At 42.8% G+C, this 13,771-nt stretch overlaps 1 protein-coding gene across 5 annotated transcripts; it reads left to right on the forward strand.

Annotated features, from left to right (window-relative positions):
* Window positions 1–303: 303 nt before the first annotated feature.
* On the forward strand, window positions 304–12,856 carry add2 (adducin 2 (beta); the record flags this gene model as incomplete). Of its 5 annotated transcripts, none has more annotated exons than XM_079161960.1 (14): window positions 304–450; window positions 976–1,117; window positions 2,029–2,180; window positions 3,422–3,502; window positions 3,918–4,067; window positions 4,339–4,482; window positions 4,772–4,870; window positions 5,623–5,799; window positions 8,483–8,731; window positions 9,812–9,928; window positions 10,038–10,124; window positions 10,224–10,350; window positions 11,234–11,317; window positions 12,333–12,856. In XM_079161960.1, the coding sequence occupies 14 exons, from the start codon at window positions 304–306 to the stop codon at window positions 12,590–12,592; spliced, it is 2,016 nt and encodes a 671-aa protein (XP_079018086.1). In that variant the 3' UTR covers window positions 12,593–12,856. The 5 variants fall into 5 exon arrangements, with proteins under 5 accessions (XP_079018086.1, XP_079018087.1, XP_079018088.1 ...); XM_079161961.1 differs by having other exon boundaries at window positions 12,336–12,856; XM_079161962.1 differs by having other exon boundaries at window positions 11,246–11,317; window positions 12,336–12,856.
* Window positions 12,857–13,771: the final 915 nt, after the last annotated feature.

Genomic DNA, 13,771 nt, shown 5'->3' on the forward strand with positions numbered 1-13,771 from the left:
TGATGTTTTTACTCTTTGCACAAAGCTGTGACGCTAAGCTAACCCGCTGTAAACAGTAACTAGTTAACAGACAAATGAAAGGTGTTTGGATCTAACTCTCACAAATAAAAGTAAAATGTCAAGTAATGCCATTAACATGATTACCTCTTGCTGCAATTTACAGTCCAATATGTGTAAATTGTATTTGCTCAAAGGTAGTTTATTTCTAACTCCTGTGTTCAACATTTATAATATTGGAACTCTTTCTTTACAGTCATCCCCACCCACTCCTGGCTGTAAGACACCCACTGCAATACGTAGAAGATGAGCAAATCCCCGACCCCCAAAGGCACCCCGGTGCAGCGCAGCCCCAGTGATGGGGTCCCTGAGGGCCTCCTGTCTCCTCAGCATTCCACACCCAGCTCCGGACCCCAGCATAAGAAACACATCTCCAGCCTTCTTCAGAGTCCGGTGAGATAACTGTGTGTGTGTGTGTGTGTGTGTGTGTGTGTGTGTGTGTGTGTGTGTGTGTGTGTGTGTGTGTGTGACTTAATGTCTCCGTCTTTTTCCTTCTCACATTACAATAAATCTGTTCTCAAATGCAACTTGACAGCTTGGGCTGCAGCTGCTGCTACATATGTGTGGGAGGCTACATGACGCTGAAGAGGAGAGGGTGACCATGAAGTGAAAGAGTGGATGGAGAGAGGCTGACTCATTAAATATGTTTACTCGCCCTCGCCCCAGTGGTGTAGGAGTGTGTTCAAAGGTCCCGTGAATTTGTATGTGATGATGGCATCTTTCAAAGTTTTTCTTTGGGGAAAAAAAATGAGCCCAAAACAGAAATGTTCAACTCCTACACATTGAGTATTATTATTAAACACGCATGATTTATAATGTGTGGTCTGTTTATGTATTAATGTCTGTGTTTGTGTGTGTGTGTGTGTGTGTGTGTGTGTGTGTGTGTGTGTGTGTGTGTGTGTGTGTGTGTGTGTGTAGTCATTCAGGGAGGAGCTGGATGTGCTGATCCAGGAACAGATGAAGAAGGGTGGCAGCTCATCCAACCTATGGGCGCTGAGACAGCTGGCTGATTTCATGGCTTCACATGGCTCCCCAGCCGCCCTGCCCGTCTCCCCTTCTAGTACGTGCTGAACACTTTCAAACAACTCTCGATTATACTGCATATACTTTATCAAAGCCATTTATAGGCCTGGTATTCTGTTATTTGTCTGAGTATTTCATTCACACACTGTTATGTTCGGGCTGAATGCAAAGTGAATTTGCACCTCGCACCATTTGACGGCGTGATTGTTTTCCTATAACCCACCTCAAACATCCAGTGCACTAACTGCACAGATATTAGCTGCAAGCTAACTACCGACGTATGCACCAACCGTGTGTTTGTGAGTCTTTGTCTGTACACAGCCCAGCCTCAGAGGGAGCTGTAATCGTGGGATTTGTGGAAGTAATCAGAGAGGGAGATGTTTGTATTTTTTATTGTTCAACATAAAACTTAAATCTGAAGCAGAATAGACATTGATGCGCTTGTGAAATTGTGAGCCTAAAACGTCCTCTGTGAGAAGGTCTATTGCAGCGCCACTGAAGATTATATCATGGTTATGAATACAACCAGTGCATCATATACAGAAACTGTCCACAAATTTGCAAATTATGATTCATGAAAATAAATGTGCTGTAAAAGTATCGGGAGAGAGTAGATGACAAGTAATGAACTGACAATATTTAACAGAGAGAAAATTGTCACGATGTGTTTGTGTAATTGTTTCGTTAGCGTTAAAGGTCTTGAACACCCACACAGATGTTTTCATGTATTCTGGCTAATGATACCTCTACTCAGCCTGTCTGATGCGGGGGATGTTATGAAGTCACCAAAGTCCATGTGCTAATAGTAATGATAAAAGTTAAAGTTGCCCTTTCAATGCCATCTTCCTTATGTTGAAATGTGTACTTTGAAAAGAACCGATCTGTCTGCAAACCCTCATCTCTACGGCACTCTCTCACTCTGTCTGGTGCTCTGCCTTGCTTCCACAGACATGATGATGGTGACACCCATCAATGACCTGCAGAGCTGGGATCCTGGCAGCATGGTGAAGGGGGAGAGGTTGATGCGCTGCAAGCTGGCTAGTGTCCATCGCCTGTTTGACCTGTATGGCTGGGCCCAGATCAGCCGCACCTGTCTCACTGTTAGTTCCACCACCTTTTCACATTACAGTCCTGACTTTGACTGTTTTCCAAATGGCATGCTATTTATTTTAGTCCATCAATTGCCTTTACAAAGTACTTACTGTTGCATGCAGTATGCTTTCAATTGGGACACACTACTTCATCGTAACATTGCACATTGATTTGACTTTCTTACTCATATATAACAATATATAGATTGTTTATGAGAATGGCCAAAATAGCATGCTGGCTTGCACACTGCAAAATGTGACCGGACTGCATTGGACATACTATGTTACGGGACATACTAAATCTTTTTCTGCCATACTAAATAGTATGGGTATCAAAATGCACAGGTTGTTTTTTACTTTTGTTGTGAGGCAGAACACATACTCACGGATAAAACTTTTCCATCACGTCAGTAATCGGTACAACAATCTATTTTGACTGTTGGTGGTCAGAGTGAACTATAAATGGTTAATGGACTGTACTTGTATAGCGCTTTTCTAGTCTTCCGACCACTCAAAACACTACATGTCGTCATTCACCCGTTTACACACATTCATACACTGATGGCAGGGGCCACCATGCAAGGTGCCACCTGCCCATCAGGACTCTAACTAACCATTCACACCCATTCATACACCGCAGGAGCAATTTGGGGTTAAGTGTCTTACCCAAGGATACGTCGACATGGACTAGCGGAGCCGGGGATCCTCTGGTTGAAGGACGACCCTGCTCTACCACTGAACCACAGACTATAAGACCACCTGTGGTCAGCAGTTTTATGTGGAAGGGTAGCTCATATGTGGAAAGAACTGAGTTGATCAGGCTGTTTGTGCTATAGATACTAGAAGAGATGGGGTAGACAGCGAGTCATTTGTTGATTTAGTTGGCAGCAGCCATAAAAGAATACTTCAACCACAAAATTACCATTTTCATATAGAATACTCACCCTGTGTTTCCTTGAATTCTTGAAGAAAACGTTGTTATTCTTGCATGCCTCCACAGTGAACGAAGAATCAACAAACAGACAAGAGTTTAACAACAGCGAAAATGTATCGAAACATCCGTTTATTTGCAAATATGAATAAAGAAAAGCTCTGTTCATTTATTTACTAAATCAACATAATCAACTCGATGTTTCTGTTTCCATATATTTGAAGAAGTTTGAATTTAACACAACAACACATTATCTTAGACTAGCATAGCTTCACTTCCATCGTCTGCCTTCACTGATGCTCCTCTTCCTCCCTGACAGCTGCGTGTTAGTAAAGAACAGGAACACTTCTTGGTGCTTCCAGACGGCCTGGCCTACAGTGAGGTGACTGGATCCAGTCTGGTGAGTGAGACTAACCACAGCCATGATCCAAGGTCCCACATACACACTCAGTGGTCACTTTAATAGGTACACCTGTACATGCTAATGCAACTCAATACAACTGAGGTCATAAGGTTGGTGTTGTACTGGACTACATTATATTAAGAGGTGTTTTTGTTCCCGTTCGCACACATGAAAGGGGCAGACTATTAGAAACACCTAATGCAGTTCAGTACCCATCATAGTGTGACGTGTGTACCTAATAAAGTGGCCACTGAGCGTATGTTGACTTGGCTGTTTATGGAAAAGTGCATTTAGCCCTCTGATGTTACTGATATGATGCTATTTTTTTGAATAACATTTTTATTATATAATTAAGCCAAAACCTGCTTTTATGCACATGAGTTTTAAAACCGCTTTTTAATGTGGTGTCCAGGTGAAGGTGAATGTCCTGGGTGAGATGGTGGAGAGGGGCAGCACCAACCTGGGCGTGGACCCTGAGAAGTTCAGCCTGCACTCCGCCATCTACTCTGCCCGGCCAGATATCCGCTGCCTGCTTCACCTCCACACGCCGGCCACGGCTGCGGTGAGTCAGCCTGGGAGTCCTGTTTAAAGGAGACACCATTACACTGCCGCTGGTCACCTCCAGCTACACATGGACGAATGGGATATAGTAATAATACTCTTAAGATACACATTTTAGAGTTAGGTATCAGCGTTTGCAGCATCATCTTAACATAATATTCTATCGTTGTCCAGCATGGATTTGCTCGTGAAGCATATTGTGACGTCCACACTGTGAATCTGAGCCTGTTTCGTGACCTTTGCTGCCACAACTGACAGCCAACCGTCTCCAGGTTTCAGCAATGAAGTGCGGCCTCCTGCCGCTGTCCCATGAGGCTCTGCTGGTCGGTGATGTGGCTTATTACGACTACAACGGAGCCATGGAGGAGGAGGAGGACAGAGTGGAGCTGCAGAAGAGCCTGGGGCCGACCTGCAAGGTGAGCCGACCACCAGAGAAAAGACACGGGCGTATCATTCAGTCGCTGGTCCCGTGTGTCCCACATTCAGCTTTCTGAATGAATGAACCAAAGACACAAGGTGATGTGGTCTTATCCTGGATTAATTACTGAAGCTATTGCTTCTGCTTAGAGGCTCAACTTTGGGAGTTGGTCTTAGTGTGCTTTCTCATTCTACAGGGACATTTCTCAATAACCTGCAGCTGTTTTAAAATAGAAATAATGAGGGCGGTTTTCATTGCTGTGTAAATGTTGATGTCATGATGTGTAGGTTCTGGTGCTGAGGAATCACGGCATCGTGGCTCTGGGGGAGTCTGTGGAGGAGGCTTTCTACTCCATCTACCACATCCAGGCTGCCTGTGAGATCCAGGTAGTTCTCACACACACACACACACACACACACACACACACACACACCGTCATGTTTTTTATCACTTTTGGAGACATTACATTGATTTACATTCATTTCTTGGAGAATTACCTTAACTATACCCATAACAGCTACAAGCCTAATCCTTACCCTAACCTAAACTTAACCTTTAACCAAGTCTTCACCCTAAACAAATAATGATTTGTGTTCTGGGGATGTGCAATTGTCCCCATTTTGTCCCAAAAAAAAGGTTAAGTCCCCACAATGTCACTGTGTAATCCCCACAAAACGGGTAAAACACTTACACACACACACACACACACACGCACACACACACTATACTGACTAACAGCTGATGCACTGGAGACAAAGTGCTGCCACTGCATGACATGTATGCATGTGGGTGTGTGCGAGTGGGAGAGTGAGCTGGCATGTGTGCATAATGTAGATGCAGCAGTTTTGCTCCGGGGCAGTTGCCCTTCTCTTGGTACCGTTTCACTGTAATTGAGCCAGCAGCTCTTTACTGCAGTATAATACACTAGAGAAGTGTTGTGTGCCAAAGAGACCCTGCAGTAATCCTACAGGACCAACAGTGGCATGTAGGAAGCAGACATGTGACTGTAAGGTCATTAATCCTTCACATTTATGGAGGTTGAATGTGTTGAATTAAAAAGTGTGTGTGAATTAGCTCAGCCACTTTGGCCTCAGAGAAGCTGCAGCTTGATGTAAATCAGTTTTTTTTTGTTTGCCAGGTGTCAGCTTTGTGCTGTTCCGGTGGTGAACATAACCTGATTCTGCTGGACCGGAGCACCCATAAACCCAACGTAGCCGGTACCGTGGGCTGGGCTGGCTCTACCTTTGGACCCCTGCACAAGAGCCGCATCGGGGAGCACGAGTTTGAGGCCCTCATGAGAACCCTGGATAACTTGGTAGGCAGCAGTTCTACTAAATAGAAACATGTGTACAGCCATGATTGAGGATTGATGATTTAGATTTTGTTAAAGGGCCAATCCACCAAACTTTACACATGAAGTTCTGTTTACTCGTTGTGAAGATGAAGACTACTAAACAGTTTATGAACACAGTTGTATGTGATGTCGTCTGTGGCTCATGAGGGAGTTCAGGGAAATAATGTTAAGACGTGCGGAGCGGCAAAACAGACATAGGCCTACATTACCGAGTTATGAGCATTGAGTCACGTTACAGAACACTGTTTTAGTCCGACACCCAGGCCAGGCGCCAGGATGAAGTGTGTGTGTGTGGGGGGGGGGGGGGGCTCTTAATAATTGTGAGGGGGCCATATATAAACCAAAATAGCTGTTTCAAAATCAAAGAATACAGTTATTAATCAGAGCAGTCATTTAAGAATATAGCACATAGCACCATAAGAGTGCGAGTATGTTTTTTCTGTCAAAATCAGCAGAGGGGCCGCATAGAAAGCAATGTTTGCTGCTTGCAGCTCTCTCTCTGTCTCTCTCTCTCTAACTCTCTTTAAAAACTAAACGGAACTAATGAACCATAATCTGTCTGTCTGGTGATGTCCTTCAGTACTACGGACAGAGCCGCAGCCACGTGCTCCCCGGCCCCTAAACACAACAACCAGTGCTGTCCGTGGTTCTGAAACAACAGATAAACGATAGTCACATGTACCCTGGCTGGCAAATAAAGTTGTTTTTGCTATTTTTACACAGAAACATACTTTTTAAACAGAGGGGGCCGTCTGACACCACACGCTTGTTTTAAGCACACGTTTTGAGAAAGAACACAGTTACAATTCAGACTTTTACTCATAAAAAGATGACATCAGGCCCTCTGTCCCCCTCTGCTTCTAGGGATGCAATACAGACAACCGATCCCATACCAGCGTTAAATGAATAAGCTAAATACTTCACTGTTGTGCTGGAAGTGACTGGGATCATTCTTTTATGTGTAAGGCAACATCAGGCTTGACTTAAACATTCCTAAATTTGTAAAACAAAATGTAATAAATACATACATAGATATCAATTTACTGAATTGTTGTTTATTAATAAAATAATAAATCGTGCAGTAGCAGCCTCTTTAAAAATCTTACATATTACAGTTCAGGTATAAACCTTTTTAATGCAGCAACAAAGTGGGTGAAACTTAAACAGGAATTTAAATTACATTATAAAACAACCAAACTGCATAAAACTAAACTAAAAGAACTAAATGTAAACATTAAGTCACATACAAGTGCAAAGCGTGAAATACCTCCATACCGCTGACATGTCTGTTATCTCCCTCCGCTACGCCGTCTACCGGTGTGCTGCTGATTCATGACGTAGTACGTGTAATCAGACAAGAGACATGAACTGAATAGATCGGCCCATTGTCACCGATACCCGATCCAGCTATTTGAGTCAGTATATCGGCCTGATATAATCGGTGCGTCCTTAAGCTGGACACATACCAGGGGATACAGGTTTTGTAGCAGTGCAATAATAATTTGCTAGATTACCCCTTTTTAAGATGAGCTTGAATTGAAAGGATGGAACGCTAAAGGGTTTTATTTACCTTGATGTGTGTGTGGGAGGTTTGCTGATTCATAGCAGGTCTGTCAGCTGCAGCTCTTCATCTAACCAGCTGACTGTGGCTGCTGCTTCTTTAACCACTCCTCCTATGTAACGACAAAGAAAATGTCGTCAACAATGGATATTGTGTTATATGATCAATGCACAGTATTTTTAACCCAATGAGTAGTCTGACGACACAAATGATTGCTAGAGAGAATCTTTTCTGTTTCTGAATCATTCTTTCGTTTATCATGTGAACGCAGCATAAGTGCTGCGACAACTATTCCTCCGTTTCCTGTAGCTGCTCCACATTTAAAGCATAAAAGCCTTCCTGTGGTTTGCTGATGGAAAACTATTGATGTTTAGAAGCAGCATGAAATGTTCAGTTTGCATCAGCAATAACTTAACAGCAACTACAAACCGCAGATTCTTTATTACACAGAGGCTGCTGAAGAACTGGAAGATAAACATAGTGAGACTTTCGCACTAAATGTTACTCTCTCTGGTCACCTACACAATCCCAGACATCAGTTCAAGGTTTGAGTTGCATGACAAGGTTGACACCCCTCTCGTATCCGTCTATCGAATATAAAGCCAGCAAGCAATCAGTTAGCCTAGCTTAGCATAAAGACTGGAAATGGGGGGGGGGGGGGGGGGGGGGGGGCTAGCCTTGCTGTCTGAAGGTAACAAAACCTACTTTCAAGCTCCTCTAAAGCTCATTAAGACTGGATTGCACCAACATGGATTCATTTTAAACCAGACAAAATTATGTTTTAACTTTAAATCATGTTGCACCAAACTTTAAAAATATATATATATATATATGGCAGATTTCGTTGCAAGAAAGCCATTAAGCGTATTTCCCAAAACTATTCCTCTAAGAGCAATGACACAGCAGGTCTGGCTCTGATCCAATCAGGGCTGAAATACTGCAAGTCAGTGCTGTTATCCCCTGATTGATTGCAGTTTTAACATGACATGGTGCTGCAGAAATGTCCCATACGTGCCTGCTTTCTGCACCATTCTGTCCACCAAACGGTGAGTTGAAGCTTCTCTCTTCCGTTGTTTTTTTTAGGGCTACCGTACAGGCTACGCCTACCGCTTCCCTGTGCTGCTGGAGCGGTCGCGGACACGTAGGGAGGTGGAGGTGCCCGCAACCGCCACGGCTTTCCACCAGTTTGATGACGACGGAGTCCACCCGGCTCTGAGGCAGCACCCTTTTGCTCAGCGCCAGCAGCAGGAGAGGACTCGATGGCTCAACACCCCCAACTCCTACCAAAAAGTCAGCCAGGAGCAAGCCAGCCCGGGATACCAGCGCACCACTGTGAGGCTCCGGGAATCAATACTTTTTATTCATTGCACCAGTCACACTAATAGAAGGAGTTCAGGAATCGCGTTGAAGTTGCATGGTCCCAGCTACAGTCCAGAAACGTGCGTTATCTGCAATACTTGTTCATTGCAGAATCCACAACATTGTGCAGACTCTGCTACATTGTGGCCATTGTCTAATGTGTGCTGCTCAGAGAGGGAGGTAGACTGTCTGTAGTGATATGTAGGTATAAACAAGTATGGAGTGCAGAAGGATCAGAACAAAGAGTGAGAATAAAGTGAGGAGAGAAGGAAGAAAAGCCTTGAGGCTGGTGCGTTTAAGAGGATGACTAATGCAAGGAGGTAAGAGAGCAGTTAACTCGCCATCTATCTGATGAGTTCAAAAGAAATATGGGATGTGCATTCAACCAAGGCTATTTCTGTACCCAGCTCTGATTCACATGGATGTTGTTTTTATCTCTTTGACCCTTGGAGAAAAGATGAAGCAGAGCTGCAGTGATGAGTTGTTTAGAGTCAAAAACAATATGAGGTTGATTGTCTTACATCCGTGGGAGGAGCTTGGCTCTCCCTTTCTGTTTGGTCTCCTCCTCAGTCCATTCCACCCTCCTCTCTCTCTTCTCTGCATTGCAGAGGAAAGTCCACTGCCCTGTGATGACTGCTGCAGTGCAGAGTCTTCCCTCTGGTGGACAAACGTCCACATTATCAAAGCTACTTGATTAAAAACATAATTTTTAAGTGGATAAAGTACTTTTTAAGGAAGCAAGTAACTAAATAAGCCACTCGAGATCCTCTACTTTTTTGGACACATTCAATCATAAACGGCTTATTTTTGTTTTGAAGTTTGGTGTTTTTTGTTAGTACAAATATTTCTACTCTTCTAATACATTTGATCATACCTCATTTACATAGTTATATACTCCATCAAGAGGAGTTTTTTAAGATCTTTATTAAAAAGCAGAATTGAGGCAAGTTCTGTAGACTGACTATGTTAAATATAAACCGATCTGGTGTGATAACAAGGGATCTGATTGGTGGATTGTGAGATATTATTTGATGTTGGCTGTATTTCCTTTAGTGGTTGAAGTCCGAAGAGGTGACTCAAGCCGGCAGCACAGCCATCAAGATGGAGAACCAAAACCAGTTTGTGCCTCTTTTCACCAACCCTCGAGAGGTGATTGAGACACGAAACAAGGTAACTTCTTGCTTTTGGCCTTTTTCCGTCTCCCACAATTCCTATATTTGTAGTCTGCATAGTGTCTCATGAATCCAAAATGTAATGCAAGAATTTTGATATTCCTCAGATCCGACAGCAGAACCGTCAGGACATGAAGACAGCAGGGCCGCAGTCTCAAGTCCTCGCCGGCGTTATAACAGTTGACAGCCCTCCGGTAAACTGCTTGTGTAACTTCTGACTTTTTCCCCTCTCTAAGTCCTCCTCTTCATCTGCAGCATTAAAAGTCGTGATTTTGTCTCGGCTTGTCTCTTAGTCTCCAGTCAGCCCGCCTAACGTCTCACCAGAGCCAGAACCTCCCAACCCCTTCAACCAGCTGACAGACCAGGAGCTGGAGGAGTACCGCAAGGAGGTGCAGAAGAAACAGGATGGAGGGACCAATGGTATGATTCATTCAGATAAACTCCGCTGACTACAGTAACTCTATTTAGATTCTTAACCATACAGTTACAGTACTATAATAGTCATTGTATACAGTAGATGTCTCTTTATTCTTAGGTGTACAGCTACATTTGTCCAAAAAGCTATTATTTAGAATTAATAAACGTTATTTACATGTGTTTTATAGGTATGTTGGCAAACATTACACCTGTATGTACGCTGGTGTATTAAAGGCATTGTCTGGAAAATATTTAATAATTACGGAGCCAAGGGAGAAGGGTTCCAAGAAAAATAAACTCAGACTCTTCAGAGTCTGGATACTTGATCATATGGTGATTTTTGGGCTAAAATATTTTCTAAATCTGATTGCGAAGTATAATTTGATTTAGGTTTTTTTATCTCGAAAAATAAGACTTTATAATCTCAGAGAATTTCTTTCTCGTACATTTTTCATTTTTCTTTCAAATTCTTTTGGCTAGATAGTACAGACAATAATACATTGCACGTTTTCTTCTAACCTTCTAACCTTCAAGGCGCTGTGTGCAGCATATTAACATATAACCGCCAATATAGACTTTCAGTTTCAAATTAACATTTCGACCAGATTTTCACTTATTCCATCTTTCGTTGCAAGAAAACTGTGAAATCTTTTGCTCTGCTTTCACCCTCCCCTGTTTTTAACTGTTAAAGATGCAGCACATTTCCTGCTGAATTCCTGTTGCATGAATGTTTAAAAGTCACAGATACTAAACACAGCACCCTTGAGCAAACTTGATTTCCCGTGTGACTGCCATGTAAACTGTGTTCCCAACACTAACTTCCTGCACAGCCGGACCCTCACTGTCCCTCACTGTGTGTGTCTTTGTGTTTTGTTTGTGCAAGTAGGGGAGGAGGTAGCAAATGACAAGGAGTCTCCCCCCGCTACCTCCCCCACAAAGGGCCCTCCGCCCAGCCCCCCTCCTCTCTCAGGTGAGGCTTGACAGAGCGCTGACTGTCTGCTGACTGTCTTGCTTTGCACGCTGCGTATCTGACCAGCAGCCTGCTTCAAGTCTCAAATGGACTCATCCAAAGCTGCTTCTGCACTCGCATGCTTCAAATACTCACTACACCTCTCCATATGCATTCTATACAAATACAGACGTTAAAGTCAGCTGTTCTTGTCGAAAGACGACATATTGATGTATGGTAACAGAAAATCAAACGAAGTTCACTTCACAAATATCTTTAACTTTTGACTCTGAATTTGTTTTCCATTTAATTGTAGACTACAACTTCAAATACGAGAAACGCACAGTTAAAAAAAGGAGCTTTAAAAACACAAAAAAAAGCCCAATTAAAATGTATCACTCACCAGCATTATAGTTATAATAGGTCAAAATACCTGGAGGAGCAGGAGAACAAAAACGGCAGGTCGTAAACCTCCTAAACCACAGCCACCGCTATGACTCACTGTGAATAGTGCAACTCCCGAGTCATTGGTGAGGGTTTACATGTTAGATACCTGAAGTATAACATATTTACTATATAGTGTAACGTGTTTTAATTTATGTTTCTCATGAAAGAAACTTATAGCATTAATAATAATGGCTCTGGTACACTTGGCTCTAACAGTCAGACAGCATTAAATGTAAATGCACATGCAGACGTTATTTCTGTTATTAGTCTGGTTCATTAGTTCTGTTGCCTTAGCTGTTTCTGTTTGCCACATTTCAGCCCATCTGTTTCTGTGCCTACTGTATCAGTTGTACTCTCTCCCTCTGTCTGTCTGTCCTTTTCTGTGTTGCTCCACACTCATTCATAGGGCACTCTTCTGGTGCTTTGGTCTTGTCTCACTAGTAAGTACAGAGAGCGACAACTCTCTTCTCAATAAGCAAGCATGTTCATCTGCAGTGTTATGTCTAGCATGTAGCGTTGCAGCTCCGCCCATCTTAAGGCTCTCTGTCTGGTTGCTGAATATTCAATTTTTTGCTTCTCTTTTTTGGAGAAGAGGAGGCAAAGACCGAGTCTCCAGCCATACAGAACGGAGGTGAAGAGGAGAAGCAGACGACAGAGGAACTGGAGAAAGGGATGAAGGCTCTTTCAACCAACGACACCTCCTCCCCACCCGCCGCTCCGCCCCCAAAGCTACAAGGCGGCACCCCGGAGGGCTCGCCCTCCAAGTCCCCGACCAAGAAGAAAAAGAAGTTCAAGCCGCCGTCGTTCCTGAAAAAGAGCAAGAAGCAGAAGGAGAAAGCCGAGACCTGAGGCGTTCAGACACACCTGACCTTGGTGAAATACTACTGTGAAACCTTTCTTAGTGTATGACGGAGTAGCAGATGATTTATCCACATCAGATGTATTCAAACACAGTCGGTTAAGATGTCATTCACAGACACTAAAGGTGTACTAAATTGACTAACACATACTTTACTGTAACACTGGTACTCACTGATTTGATCCAAGTGGTGATTCATCTTAGAAAACACTGACAATTAATTTCACAAACTATTTGACCCAGGTCGGATACAAACCAACATTTTAACGCTTCTTGTCTCTCACACACACACACACACACACACACACAGTCTCGTACTACTTGCATCTTATTTTCACCTGCTGTGCTATCAAACCATTACTTAACTTCACTGTATAGGCATTCAAACACGTTCCTTTCTGCAACTGGGATTACTAGTGTGATCTTGTGCACTTGCCTCTCAGAATTTATTTTATACCTTTTTTTTTTATTTCATCCACAACTTTGCAAGACATGGTGGAAATTGAAGTCTCCTTGAAGTATGCACCCCTTATCCACATATAGGCACTTGACATGTGTATATTTACATTCCAATATGTTGCTTTTGTTCATCACCATAGGCATCTTCTAGTCATGATTTGGTTCTAATTATCAGATCGATGTTGCAGGTTTGCTATGTGAGCACAGGTGCAGTACGTGTAGAAATATACTGATAACTAGTCATTGTGCTCTTCTGAATGATGGTTCAGCCTATTGATGTTATTACAGCAGGGAAGTACAAGGGAAGAGAAAGCAGGGAAAATGTGCTGGCTCGCAACAAAACACAAGTCGCTATCAATGCCTCTATTACCCAAAACAATTTGTTGCTTGCCAATGCAGTGTGAAACTCAGTAATAGAAGATACTAATGGTACTAAACATTCCGATTTTCTCATTTTCTTTTAAATGTATGTGTGCAAAATACCCTCTTAACAGTTGTAATTACTTTCCGTTTTAACCAGTAGCTGTTATCAAAATGCTGATGTGTGATGTTTGCTCATGGTTTTAATTTATTTTATATTAGAATGTATAAGTGAGTGTTGCAAGGTTACCATGTATCAGTCATTAAAGATCAAGTTTGATTTAAAATCAATGGGCCATCTAGTTTGTCTTTTTGTACTTTGAAGTCCTGTTACTACCGTATTGATTTTA

The sequence above is a fragment of the Pholis gunnellus genome (genome assembly GCF_910591455.1).
Source record: "Pholis gunnellus genome assembly, chromosome: 6".
Classification (NCBI taxonomy): domain Eukaryota; kingdom Metazoa; phylum Chordata; class Actinopteri; order Perciformes; family Pholidae; genus Pholis; species Pholis gunnellus.